The sequence below is a fragment of the Neoarius graeffei genome, chromosome 3, assembly GCF_027579695.1.
Source record: "Neoarius graeffei isolate fNeoGra1 chromosome 3, fNeoGra1.pri, whole genome shotgun sequence".
Classification (NCBI taxonomy): Eukaryota; Metazoa; Chordata; class Actinopteri; order Siluriformes; family Ariidae; genus Neoarius; species Neoarius graeffei.
The window spans coordinates 120,164,045-120,178,269 of NC_083571.1; the positions used below are offsets into that span (position 1 = coordinate 120,164,045).

At 43.6% G+C, this 14,225-nt stretch overlaps 1 protein-coding gene across 1 annotated transcript; it reads left to right on the top strand.

The window, feature by feature from the left end:
• Window positions 1-11,407: 11,407 nt before the first annotated feature.
• On the top strand, window positions 11,408-13,722 carry LOC132883044 (coiled-coil domain-containing protein 106-like). Its single transcript, XM_060916170.1, has 4 exons — window positions 11,408-11,619; window positions 11,980-12,123; window positions 12,521-12,754; window positions 13,061-13,722. The coding sequence occupies exons 1-4, from the start codon at window positions 11,505-11,507 to the stop codon at window positions 13,378-13,380; spliced, it is 813 nt and encodes a 270-aa protein (XP_060772153.1). The 5' UTR covers window positions 11,408-11,504; the 3' UTR covers window positions 13,381-13,722.
• Window positions 13,723-14,225: the final 503 nt, after the last annotated feature.

A 14,225-nucleotide genomic window follows, 5' to 3' on the forward strand; every position in this document is an offset into this window, starting at 1 on the left:
CCGGACGGCCAGGGTCTTGGCAGGGTCCATTTGGAGTTGGCCTGTCCGTACAATAAATCCCAGAAAGGAGACCTCGGGAACATGAAATTCGCATTTCTGGGCCTTGGCGAACAGATTGTTCTGTAGCAGCCTCTGGAGAACCTGGCGGACATGGTGGCGGTGCTCCTGCACGGTCTTGGAAAAGATAAGGATGTCGTCGAGGTAGACAAAAACATATAGGTTAATCATGTCCCTTAAGACGTCGTTGATTAGGGCCTGAAAAACAGCTGGTGCGTTGGTGAGTCCGAAGGGCATCACCTGGTATTCGTAGTGCCCAGACGGGGTGTTAAAGGCAGTCTTCCACTCGTCTCCCTGTCGGATACGGATGAGGTGGTATGCGTTCCGTAGGTCCAACTTGGTGAAGACGGTGGCGCCTTGGAGCAGGTCGAAAGCTGTGGACATCAGCGGAAGGGGATATCGGTTGCGCACAGTGATCTTATTCAGGCCCCTGTAATCAATACATGGTCGGAGCCCCCCATCCTTCTTGCCGACAAAGAAGAAGCCGGCTCCAGCAGGTGAAGTGGAGGGTCGAATAAACCCAGAGACCAGGGCATCTTTGAGGTATTCCTCCATGGCCTTGCGTTCTGGCTGAGAGAGTGAAAACAGTCTGCCACGAGGAGGGGTAGTCCCAGGGAGCAAGTCGATGGCACAGTCGTAGGCCCGGTGCGGAGGAAGAACGGCGGCCCTGCTCTTGCTGAATACCTCCTTGAGATCCCAGTACTCTGTGGGAACTTGAGATAACTCGGTGAGATCAGGGGGCTCGGCAGGAGACACAGGAGAGCTAGAGAGCAGACAAGAGGCATGGCATGCAGGGCCCCATTCCACAACCTGGCTTGTTACCCAGTCTATGCGAGGGTTGTGGCGAGTAAGCCAAGGAAGGCCTAGAATAACTGGGAACTCAGGTGAAGGAATCAGGTGCAGGGATATTTCTTCCTTGTGACCTTGAGACTGGAGGAAAACTGGAGAAGTAACTTGGGTGACTCTTCCATCACCTAACGCTTGGCCATCGAGGGCAGACACAGACAGTGGGACTTCAAGAGGTGCAGTCGGAATATTGATGCTTTGGGCGAAGTGAATATCCATAAAGTTCCCAGCCGCCCCTGAGTCTATCAAAGCTTGACAAGAGTGGACAGACTCACCCCAGGAGATGGAGACCGGGATGTAGATTCCTTGGCCAGGGAGTCCGGGAGAGAGGGTAGGCCCCGTCACAACCCTCCCTCGGCTGGACGGGGCGGTCCTTTTCCCAAGAGTTCGGGACATGATGCTCGGAAGTGACCAGGCTTGCCACAGTAGATGCAGCACTTGTCCCTCCTTCTGCGCTCCCTCTCAGATGCGGAGAGGCGAGTACGACCCACTTGCATGGGTTCTGGACAGTCACTGAAGGAGGTAGACGGTCTCCAGGTAGAGGTAGGGAGGCTGGGGGGGCTCAAGGCTTGGTGGCGTTCTCTCATCCTGTTGTCCAGACGAATAGCATGTGAGATGAGGGTTTCGAGGTCACTTGGGCATCCAATAGAGGCCAGACCGTCCTTGATGGGGTCAGACAGACCATGGTGGAAGGCTGACACCAGGGCAGTCTCGTTCCATCCACTTACTGCTGCGAGTGTTCGGAACGAGATGGCGTAATCTGCGACGCTTCCTCCTTGCCGGATGGACATGAGCTTTCGGGCTGCGTCGGTACTGATGTCTGCCTGATCGAAGACCCGAAGCATCTCTTCAGAAAACAGCTGGAAATCAAAGCACTCAGGTCCCTGTCTTTGCCAGATAGCAGTAGCCCAGGCTCGCGCCTTACCAGCTAATAAGGTGATCACAAAGGCAATCTTGCGGCGATCCGTATTGTAGGTGGTAGGCTGAAGCTCAAAGGTGAGTTGACACTGGGTAAGGAACTCTCGGCACTCACTGTGCTTGCCGTCATACCTCTGTGGTGCAGGAAGGCTGGGTTCGCGAGGTGAAGAAGGCAGCATTGCAGGAGGCACTGGAGCAGGAGTGGGAGCTGGATCAGGAGCAGGAACTGGATTAGGAGCAGGAGATGCAGGCAGAGATGTCAGCTGTGCCAGGGTTTTCCCAATTTGCTGAAGCAGTTCCTCGTGGCGAGCGAGGGCCTCACGTTGGCTGGTGAGCGTACGTCCATGAGCGTCCATGGTCGCTCCGAAGCGTGTCAAAGCTGCCATAATTCCCTGAAGGTTGGCCGGGTAGACAGTTGAAGCAGCCTCTGCTGAGTCGGTCATGACGGAGTCTTTCTGTTAGGGTTTTGCTGGGATTCGAACCTGGTTCGTTGGTGTGATAATCCAGCAAACCCCCACTAGGCCACCAGGGGGATGACTCAAATGCAGAGGCGTGAGGCGGAAGTAGAAAAAGAATCAAAAGGTTTATTTAAACTATATACACTATATACAGGGCAAAACAAAAGACAAAAAAAACCAAAGAGTATAATCCAAAAGAAAAGCAAAGTGCAAAAATACAAAAGCTAAGAAGATCAAAAAACACAGTACAAAGGAAACTGGAGATAAACATAACAGCACAAAGACTCCGTGACAAGAGGACTGAACTCAGGGGTATAAATAGACAAACTAATTAAGGACACAGGTGAAGATAATTAGGCAATTAACACAAACACAAGACACAGGAACAGTGGCGGCCTCTAGAGGCCAAAATAAACACGACATGAAAAGGAAATAACAGCGGCCTCTAGAGGCCAAAACAGTCCTAGTCCTAACAGAACCCAGGGGAAAGTTTGGGGTAGGAGTGTGGGCAAAGTACTTGTCAAGTACAGGTTGCATGCCTGACTTCCTTGAGGCTTGGGAAAAATCGTGCCATTAGCTCGTGGAAAGCATATGTCTGATGCATGTGATCAGTGCATGTTCAGTGAGTGTGGAGTGCATGTGACTTGCATTTTAACCAGTTTCCTGTGCTACGAGTATGGGCTGCACTTGTGAAGCATGTGTGATGCATGTGATTGGTACGTGACAATCACTCATGACTTGCGTGTGACACAAGCCAGGAGTGGGGTATAAAACCAGCATGTCCACAGCATTCTGCACCTGTTTTTTTGTGGAAAAACATTCGATAATTTGTGGGAAAAAATAGAGACTTTTCAGTATAAAGTTTAAAAGGACATGGGACCCAAGAAGAAGTGAGCAAATGCAAAGTGTGCTGCATCTCCAGAGAGGGAACACCCTGAAGATCAGCCTCAAGAAACCCAGCCTGAAACAGCAGAGGGGAGGAGGAGGAAGACTTTGATGGTTGCAGCACCGGCAAGTCCTGCATGGACAGGGAGAAGTATGCTTTCAAGACAGCTGAAGAGAACATCCTTGTCGAGTGGTTCCAGGAGAGGAAGGAGTTTTGTAACAAGTTAGACAGCAAGTTCTATGCCAAGGCCTCCAAGAGGCGGAAGCTGGAGTCATTGGCCAAGAGGCTTGGCTGTGATGGTAAAGGCTCGGTCCCACTGGCCGATGGACACAAAACGTATGCAAAAAGGACACAGCAGACGAGCAAAATTTCGGGGGTGGCTCTATCCGTTTTCATCCGCTCCAGAAATGGACAAAAATGGCGAAAATTTGCGAAAACAGAACGGAAAAGAACGGACGTGGGTAGTATATAGCGGGGATGTTAAACGCATGTTCATAGGAAGCCTAGCGGATGAAAGCGGATGGAAGTGGATGACAGCTCCGAAGGGGTTACCGGTGATAACTGAGAAGCGGACGCATAGCAGAAAGAGCGGATGCATAGCGGATGAAGAGGATGCATCACGTACGCCTAACGGAAACAAAGGGGATGTTGCGCGGATGTGTATCGGATGCAGACCGTTCACTGCGCATGCGGGGGGTATGAATTGCGTCTGCTCCGCGGATATAAAGGGATGCAGCACGCACGCCGTCAGCATAAAGCGGAAAGACATGCTGGCGGCTACATCGATACATCTCTACTACTAGATGATTTTCTCCCCCTTTTTATACAAAATATCGATTGTCCGCTAGGTGTCCTTCTACATACTCTAGACATACTCCAGACATCCTAAATATACGAGATACATCCCAGATATAAACGCTTTGTCCGTTTTGAATACTTTATACACGAGATGCATACGCTTACATCCTTTCTATTTCCGTGCTACTAACGATGAATAGACGTTTCATGTACCTTATCTTTCCTCCCTCTTTCCGTTTTCAGCTGCAGCGGATGTGAGTTGCGAGGATGCCCAGAGGATGCAGAGAGGATACAGCAGACGTTTAACGGATGATAACGGACATAGAATGTTTGTTGCTCGTATATGTCGCGGATTTACATCGTACACGGCGGAAAGTTCATCCGTTCTAAAAGTTTTGTGCAGCTCAAAACTTTTTGCGCGGATGAAATCACAGTGGACGGATGCTCGATGGATAGAGCGTATGAAGCACGTATGCAATGAGTACACAACGGATGCGTAGCGTTTTCCAATGGATGGCAAAGATTTTTTTACGTTTTACATCCTCTTTGCATCCGTAAGTGCAGTGGGACCGGGCCTTAAGATATTTTTTCCCTTGTATTTTATTTGGTCAGACTCATATTTTATTTGGTCACTGACATTTATTTTGTTTGCATTTTCTTTTGGTAGTAATTGAAAAGTTTTTTGTTTTTTCTTCTATAGTGGCCAAGATTGAGGGTTGGTTCCAAAATCATCGAACGGCTGTTGGCAAGCTGATGAAGTGTACAGAGTGGATCGGTGACCCAGAACAGGACACCCAGACAGGAGTGGCAGCTGAAGTCATTCAATTTTTTGCAGAATCACATCACACCCAGGACATAAACCACAGAGTCAACAGAGGTAAGCATTTGCCTCAAACAGAATTATTTGAAAGTGTGATTATACATGTATTTCCATGTGCTGCTCGTAATTTTTTAACAGAACCTTTTTCATTGATGGGTTCAGTTTGCTGTTTCATAACTGTCTTCACTCTTCTAATTCAAACTGTTCTTCGCTAATGCTTATAGCTTGGGAAAGCCTCTTCATCACAGGATGTACACAGTGAGTCTGAGAGTGGCAATGAAGATCATCCACAGTCCCCTGCCAGTCCAAGTGTGGCTCCAAGAGGCAGCAGGCTGGGCAAGTGGGCAAAGACCAGCCACCTAGAGGATGTGAAGCTGAAGTATTTTGAGCAGCCATGGCCCAGTCAGGACATCTTCAATCAGGTATGGGATTTTTTTTTTCACCTATTACACCAACACATGACCTATCAGTGTAACAGGCGAATATGCTGCAACACAAGTTGCAAATATTTTCTTTGTCTGATTGCAGTTGCAGACTCTTTTCAGACCAATGGAGACCAGGGGTGGCACAGTGGTGTAGTGGTTAGCATGGTCGCCTCACAGCAAGAAGGTTCTGGGTTCGAACCCAGTGGCTGGCGAGGGCCTTTCTGTGTGGAGTTTGTATGTTCTCCCCTTGTCTGCGTAGGTTTCCTCCGGGTGCTCCAGTTTCCCCCACAATCCAAAGACATGCAGTTAGGTTGATGTGGGGTGGCCTTGGGCTGAGGTGCCCTTGAGCAAGGTCTCTGACCCCTGACTGCTCCCCGGGTGCTCTGGTGTGGCTGCCCACTGCTCTGAGTGTGTGTGTGTGTGTGTGTGTGTGTGTGTGTTCACTGCTTCAGATGGGTTAAATGCAGAGGATGAATTTCACTGTGCTTGAAGTGTGCATGATCATCATGATGATGAATGATGAATGAACCTTTATTGTCACTAGTCACAAGTACCAGCAAAATTAGCCATCAACCCGTCCATACATATACACATACATACATTTGACGCAGGGGTAGTAGACAGGACAGGAAGACAGTGATGAAAAAATACAGTAGTAACATGAGGGGCGAGGAGGAGAAAAAAGCAACCCCCACACTATGCTCCTGGGGGGAGTACAGTGTGAGAACATTAAAAAAAAACACCTCAGCACATAAGCACAAAAATAACAGTACACTTTACACATGACTTGGGACTCGAGGGGGAAGGGGGTGAGGGCGGAGTTATAGGTAACCCAGTGCAAACAAGCAGTCCAGTCCTGCAGCCAGACGGTGCTTACCAACTTGTCACACTGGGGGTAAAAGCGGCGACCGTGGGAAGAGGGGGGAGGAATACTAGAGTCTAACAACAGTGACCTCCGGGGGGGAATCATTGTCCCAGCAATGGCCTTGGCCAAGGCCAGTGCTGTCTGAGGGAGCCGAAAGCAGATAAGATTGTTTGGTCTTGGGGTGAGTAGACACATTCCTTTACATGACTACTCTGTTTGTCCATTCTGGTCTCCAAATTGAATCAAATCCATTTTCCTTTGCAAAGCCAAAAGCTTCTCCATGATGTTATCCATGTTGCAGTTCAAGTTCTGAATAGCCACAGTCTGAGTGCCGACAGCTCTGCCCACTGCTTCAATCGTATCGGGCACGTTTATGGGGCTCTGGACAGCTGTCACCGTTTTCTGATTTCCTCGATAAACCAGGGCAATGCCTAATCCAATCAGCAAAAAGTCCTGTAATCATGCTTCCGAATAGGTAGATGTCTTCAATGTCCTCCACAGAAAGAACTGCCAGGCACACGACCCGCCACCACTCCCACGCATCCATCGTGTAGCCAGCTGTGAATGTTCCGGCAGGACAGGCTGGTTCCCCCGAACCCAGGCTTCTCGTCGAGAAGATTGTGTCAATTGCTTGAAGAGATCAGTTTATCAATTCCGTGGTTTTTAGTTTGGAGAGCAGTGCGGAGAGAGTCTCTCAAAAGTATAGACACTAGACAGACGAGACAGCAGAAGCAGGAAAGATAAGGGAAGGGAGAGGCAGAGAAATGTGACCACCTTCCATGAGAGCATGGAGAATTAATGTGCATGTGACAAATTAAGGTTTCTTCTTCTTCTTCAAGCAGTACATGACCCAGTACATGCGCAAGATCCCTGACAGCAGGTGGGACCATTTCACCATGGATGCTCTGCAGCTGCTGAGTAGATACTCCAGGCCTGAAGGGGACCAGCCCCAGTCACAGCAGTTGGTCCAGGATCTGTCGCAGCAGTGGGGCCAAGGCCTGTCACAGAAGTGGGGCCAAGGCCTGTCACAGCAGTGGGGCCTGGGTCACTACGTGCAGCAGCAGCAGTGGCCCATGCAGCAGTGGCCACTTCCAGCAGTATCGCAGCAGCTTTGGACACCAACTCAGGTACAGTTCCATCAACCAACAGTGACGGTGGTCTCAGGGCCACTTGTGTCGCCACCACCAAAGTTGCACATGACCCCATCAGAGGTATTTTCACAGGCAAATACTAATTAAACCTCTTGCACTATAATACACATGCTTTAAACATTCATTTCAGTATCTACATGCTTATGTAATTAATATTATATATGCTGATTTTCATGTATGCTTCAGTTAATGACACCCAGAAGTGAGGACAATATAATCCCATCATTGCTGTCAGGCCATTGTGACATGCTCAGGGACAAGGACATCCCGACACCCTCTCCCACCACTCAGCAGGAATAGGAGCAGGACAGTAGTTCGGAGTCAGTGTGTTTCAGTGCTCAAACTGTTTGCCTATGTCTCATCTCATCTCATTATCTGTAGCTGCTTTATCCTTCTACAGGGTCGCAGGCAAGCTGGAGCCTATCCCAGCTGACTATGGGCGAAAGGCGGGGTACACCCTGGACAAGTCACCAGGTCATCATAGGGCTGACACATAGACACAGACAACCATTCACACTCACATTCACACCTGCGGTCAATTTAGAGTCACCAGTTAACCTAACCTGCATGTCTTTGGACTGTGGGGGAAACCGGAGCACCTGGAGGAAACCCACGCAGACACGGGGAGAACATGCAAACTCCGCACAGAAAGTCCCTCGCCAGCCCCGGGGCTCGAACCCAGGACCTTCTTGCTGTGAGGCGACAGCGCTAACCACTACACCACCGTGCCGCCTTGTTTGGCTATGTATTTGTGATTTTTATTTTTATTTTATTTTTTAAAAGAATGGGTAACGCTTCATATTAAGGTCTTTGTAATAAGCGTTAATAATCAATAGTTAGTAGCTAATAAGGCCCTTATAAGATATGAAGGTCCTTGTAATAAGCGTTAATAATCAATAGTAAGTAGCTAATAAGGCGTTAATAATCAATAGTTAGTAGCTAATAAGGCCCTTATAAGATATGAAGGTCCTTGTAATAAGCGTTAATAATCAGTAGTAAGTAGCTAATAAGGCCCTTATAAGTGCATATAAGATGCTTACTGACATTATTATGTGGTAATAAGATTATATATGTATTAATAGTTTCATTATAATATAGTTAATAGCAGACTATAAGAACTCATAAGAAGCTTGTTAACTGTGTGTTAATGCTTAAGAACATTAATAACATGCTCGTGAGTATTTAATTATTGTTCATAATAACATACAACACATATTTTGACTCAACTAGTCCAACCATTGTCTTTGTCATCCCTTTATTAATCTTTATTGTTTGATTTATAAACATTAATACATACTTTACTGCTCATCTAGTGTAAGTTAACTCTGCACTTGTTTACAGTTAACTGTGCTTTTTGCAGGTACCAGATCTAAAGCGAGAACAGCGTCTTATGAAGACTGATAAATCTTTTATTGTGCATTATTATGCCTTTAAGAATACGTTTTTGATTGTTTTATTAAAATAAAATGTACTTTATTATGCCCTTATTAGCAGTTAACTATGCACTTGTTAGCAGTTAACTATGCTTTTTGCAGCTACCAGATCTATAGCGAGAACAATGCCTTATTAAGTCTAGTACATCCTCTATTATGCATTTATTTATGGATAATGATTTTCACAAATTCCACATCTGGAACAAACAATACATGGGTTGATATCATGGAAAGAAAAAAAAATTACACAAGACATTTTCAACCGTGAAGCCCAATTTTTTATTTATTTATTGCTGTGGCACATTTTCTTAAAAATGTCACAAAAACATCACAACTGACTTTTGAAAAAAGAGGAAAAAAAAGTACATTTTCTAACTTTAAATATTTGGCCACATTTTGTAAAACATCAGTTAAAATGGAAAAGTACAATTTTGCAAAGTGAAACATTAATTTTTATTCCTAATAATTTAAGAAAAAAATACAGATCTAATAAAAACAAATATAACAAAGATTACAAAGTACACTCACTAGAACATATCCTACCCTATTATACCAATCATCAATAAACAAGTGCAACATACAACTTAGGTAGTTTTTAATTCCACTGATCATTTTAGGTTTAAACATTTCACGGAGTACTCTGAAAACATTTGCAACATTTGCAATTTGGATCAAAAGGAATGAAAATGACCCCTTTCTAACAGGCAACAGTTTCCCTGTTTTGCCAGAACCTTACTTCTAATATCTGGACAGTGACAGTGTGATCCACTCCCACTACTTAGACCTCATTTTAGCCTACCCTGTATCTTTTAGCTATGTCATACAGAAGCCGACCAAGAGGACCATGCTTGTGTTTCCTGCCTAGCCAGTCACTCCACTCAATGAGACAAAGATGGTCAGACAGTAAATTTTCAGTTTGGTTACCTCTTTGCCTCCAAACTTGCTCCGTAATACTCCGCCATGCTCTTTCTATGTGCTGTGTATGGGCACCAGTTCGTGGATCTACATACCACCTTGCATGATTTACAGTCATGTGATTGTAGCCAAGTTGAGGGAGGGAACGATAAGCACGCCATTCATCACTAATGATGTCTGATCCTATCCTGACATGATGTGCAATCAGGGGGATAAGATCTTGCCTTCGTCTTCTCTCTACAAGACGCAGCACTGGCTTTCCTCTGTTGCCTCTCTGCAACTGCACACCAAGCATACCGAAGACCCATTTCCGTCTTTGCCAGGTGCCTCCCATTCTTCCTCTGCCATACTGTTGTGATGATGACCAATACAAAAAGAGAAACAGAAACAGCACATGGTGTGTGATAAACAACTTACAAGCAAACTATATGATGTTACACAATGATGACCTATAATGAACTAAATTTAAAGGAGCCGTATATAAGATTGTGACCAAAGCTGGTATTGCAATTACATTCAAATTACTGTACAGCGGTATATCCCCTCCCCCTCCTTACTGACTAGAGCACCACCCCTAGAATTTTGCCCGTTTTCATGAATGTCTCGCTAGATTTGAGTCTGTGTTTTCCAGGCTAGTCTAGCCCACTAATTGAGATGCTGTTTTATATTTTACCAATCACTCACTTAGCATCACAAACCATGTACAGCAAACCCATTGGTGCAGTTCACATACCTTTCTCTTATGGCGGAAATGACTCTCATCAATAACAACGAATTCACACGGTCCACCAATGAGCTGTCCTCGTCGTTCTCTCATTCGCTCAATAGCCCTTCTGCAGACCTTCCTCAGTTTTTTTGCCATCTTTGAGATGGTTGCAGGACTTGCAGCAATTCTGTCCTCCATCATATCTACCTGTCTGAGACGTAGGCCCTGTGCAAATCTATAGAAAATAACACAAAGTTTTACATTTTCTTTATTTACATTTTCTTCAAAACAATTTTCCAAAGTAATTATCTAACACTTGTTTTACTGTTGTATGCAGGCTATTACCTATAAAGGAACTGCATCCACTGAAAGAGTGAAAGTCTGGACTTGCTGAAAAGAGATTTTCCCTAATTGATTTCACTGTCCTAGTCCCTCGGTGGTCTACTCGTTGGCATGTCCTTAAAAGCAGAGTTAGGATAATATTTGATTGGTGAAAATATTTAACAGATTATTGATATTCAGAAAATATTACTACAGTGCATCAATCACTTAACATACACAAAGGCCTAAATCTGGAAAGTGAATATTCAACTTTACAAGGCATTCAACAGACGACTGTAGTCTTTAGGTTGGTAGGTGAAAGAAATCTACTAGTCACCTGTATTATTTTACCAGCAATTTTTTTTTTAGGATCCATCTGAATAGCTACATTTTGCATCCCTTTTAATGCCTGCTAAATAGGCCTAATTAATATTATGCACAAACCTGCTTAGTTAATAGCTCTAACAGACATTAGCCGAGGAAAAAGTTCTTACCAGCTGTAATGGTCCCTGCCCCTCTTCTCAGTCATCTTCATCTTCTTGTGACAGATGCGGCATTTGATTTTTTTCATGAGGAGTTTTTTTTTCTGAAGGAATTTAATTAGCTTTAAAGTTTTTCTGGTTGAACTACCTTCAAAAATCAGTTTTCTCACTTCGTTTTGCAGTGTCATCCTGGTAGTCACTTCTCTTTTTTCTCTTCTTCCTTTGCTTTTCGCGGGCAGATCAAAATAAAAGCTCGCGAGAAGCGCAAACAAGACAAGAACGTCGTGTTTGCGCTTCTCGTGAGCTTTTACTTTGAAGACAGACGGTAAAACCGACACTTCCAGTTTAACCTAACGACTGAGCCAACTTCTAGACATTCTCTGGCCTTACGTTGAGCGTCAACATTCTGGTCCCGCATGCGAAATGGAGGGAAAGGAAGAAACATCTTCGTCCTCCAGAAAAATGCAAACCCGTTCTGGACCTCTAAAAGATAATGCTGGCAAGAGGGGCCGTTGTGATACAGAGGATGACTCTTCTGGTAAGTTTTAACTGCAGCTAACTAGTTTGTGTACATCCAAACATGCAGAGCAGTAGATATGCTAGTTAGCCAAAGCTAGCTAGGCTATATGGAAGTAATAGCTTCTCTCTTTATGTAAATAATATAGCTTCTCTCTTTTCTCTGATATGTTTTTTATGCTGCTGTTTACATTTTAATCAACAGCATGGTGATTTGAATCAAATACGACGGCTGTTATTTGTAACAAAAAGTACCACATGGAAATTAGAATTGGAAGTCTTAGATTGCCACTGTATAGTCTAGATTAGAATACACCCTCCTGTAAGGCATAATCCATGACTAGTATTAAGTTTTAATTTATGTTTTTGTTATTTCTGTCAGGTACTGTGCAAATGGCCCCCACTGCCAAACTCCAGAAGCACAAACATGACCTGGAGCTGGCTAAAATGAAAATAGCTTGTCAGGAAGACTTGATCAAAGAGCTAACCAAGGAGATAGACTTTTTAAAAGACCAGCTGTCTCAGAGTAAGTCAGTGGTGTTCACCAATATGTTGAGTATTATGCTAATTTATTTTATTGCTCAAATCATGGCGTTTTGTTTTTTAGTTGATTTTTTTCTTAACTGATTTTTTCATACATGTGAATGAATGTATGCGCTCCCTTTAATTTTTATGTTTTTAGTCTTTACTTTGTCCTATTTAACCTGTGACAATTACATAACGACTCTCATGCTGCTGTACAGTGCTGAGTCCAGTACATCTCATCTCATTTAAGTGTAACTAAATATGTACATTTTGTGTCCTAAACAACAGATACCTTCCTGTTATAATAGTTCAGTTGTACACAATCTATTTCCAAACAGTTGAACCTGTCTCCTAACAATCTATTGTGATCAGTATTTCATTGTGTTGTCTTCATACAGTATCAAGAAATGTGAGAAACCCATCCCCTGAAGCATCCACATCACATGCTAATTTTTCTGCATCCTCCAAGTCAAGCTCAGAGTCTACCAACCCATCCACAAACACTTCAGACTCATCAGTCTCCTCAAGTTCCTCTATTTCTGATGATAGGAGGAAGAGGAAGAACACAAAGAAGAAGAAGGGGAAGAAAGGAACAAGGGAGAGACGAAGCAAACGGAGCAGTATTTTAAGAGGTAATTTTATTCATGTAAATAAAACTAAGATTTAGAAGATACAGTAGTTACTGGCTATTTATTTTTTTGTTGTGTGATTTAATGTTATCTGTTCCAATGATGATGAGTGAACTTGCAGGTAAAGGTGAAGTAACACTATGAAGTCCAACTACGTATGTGCAAGAAAGCTGGTACACTGTTTTGCCTGTTAGAAATGCTGTTAGTTTGTGTTACGTAGTAAACTTCATGAATGGTTTAAGGTTATTGAATGGAAGATCCTTTATGTCACAGAGACTAATATCTATTCTCTTTCTTCTTTCTCATGAGCTCGTGGACCAGATGAGGTAATTGCACGTTACTGGAAGGTGTTGAAGGCCTATAAGAAGAAGAAGAGCATCACTGCTGCTTGCAAAATAGTGGGAGTAGATCACAACACAATTACACTGAATGCACCAATTGCAGAGCCTTCCATTGCTGCCCCTGAGAAGTTCGCTGAATTCAAAGAAGAGCATTCCACAAAGCAGAAGCTTGGTGATTTTGCTGGGAAATATTTGGATGGCATCCGTGACAACCCAGATATTGACCGTAAAGTGCAGGCACTTAAGAAGGCAAGGCAACTGTTGCCTGTTGGAAAGGGGGACTTTTGAATTGTTTGATACACATGTGAAACATGTTCATGTTCAGTGAAATTAAAATCTACCTCAGATTTATGTTCAATTTAAATGTTCAATCACCTGTTTTAGGTGATTTATGTTTTTGTACATTTTACCTTTTCCTTGTGCATGATGAACCTTTAATTTTTTCTTGAATCGGCTTTGAAAGATTTACCCCCAGTGTTGCCTTAAATGACTGACCTATTATGAAAGACTAATCAGCAGTAGCCAAATAGGACTGTTCATCATTCATCACCTTATTTCTTTAATTACTCCAATGCCCATCCATTTTGTTGTGCAAGGCAGGTAGTTTTATTGGTGTGTTGGGGTGAAAAGAAGCAATTTTTTCATTATTATTTTATATTTTTAGGAAAATATGCTATAGCAATAAATAAAGACATGTGGCTTCACTGTTGAAAAAATGTTGTCTTAAGCTATTTTTCCTTCCATTATACAGTATCAGCCTTGACCACATGTGTTGTTCGTTCCAGATGTGGAATTTGTGAAAATCATTATCCATAACTAAATGCATAATAGAGGATTTATTAGACTTATTTTAGTAAAACAATCAAAAAAGTATTCTTAAAGGCATAATAATGCACAATAAAAGATTTATCAGTCTTAATAAGACACTGTTCCCGCTTTAGATCTGGTACCTGCAAAAAGCACAGTTAACTGTAAACAAGTGCAGAGTTAACTTATAATAGATGAGCAATAAAATGTATATTAATAAATCAATCAATAAAGATTAATAAAAGCATGACAAAGATATAATAGTTGGGCTAGTTGAGTCAAAATATGTGTTTGTAATGTTATTATGAACAATCAAAATACTCACG

Bases quoted from the DNA above. Each gene is read 5' to 3' on its own strand.
- LOC132883044 (XM_060916170.1), top strand. From the start codon at position 11,505: ATGGAGGGAAAGGAAGAAACATCTTCGTCCTCCAGAAAAATGCAAACC. The intron at 11,620-11,979 runs GTAAGTTTTAAC...TATTTCTGTCAG, and splicing joins TACAGAGGATGACTCTTCTG to GTACTGTGCAAATGGCCCCC. The intron at 12,124-12,520 runs GTAAGTCAGTGG...GTCTTCATACAG, and splicing joins AAAAGACCAGCTGTCTCAGA to TATCAAGAAATGTGAGAAAC.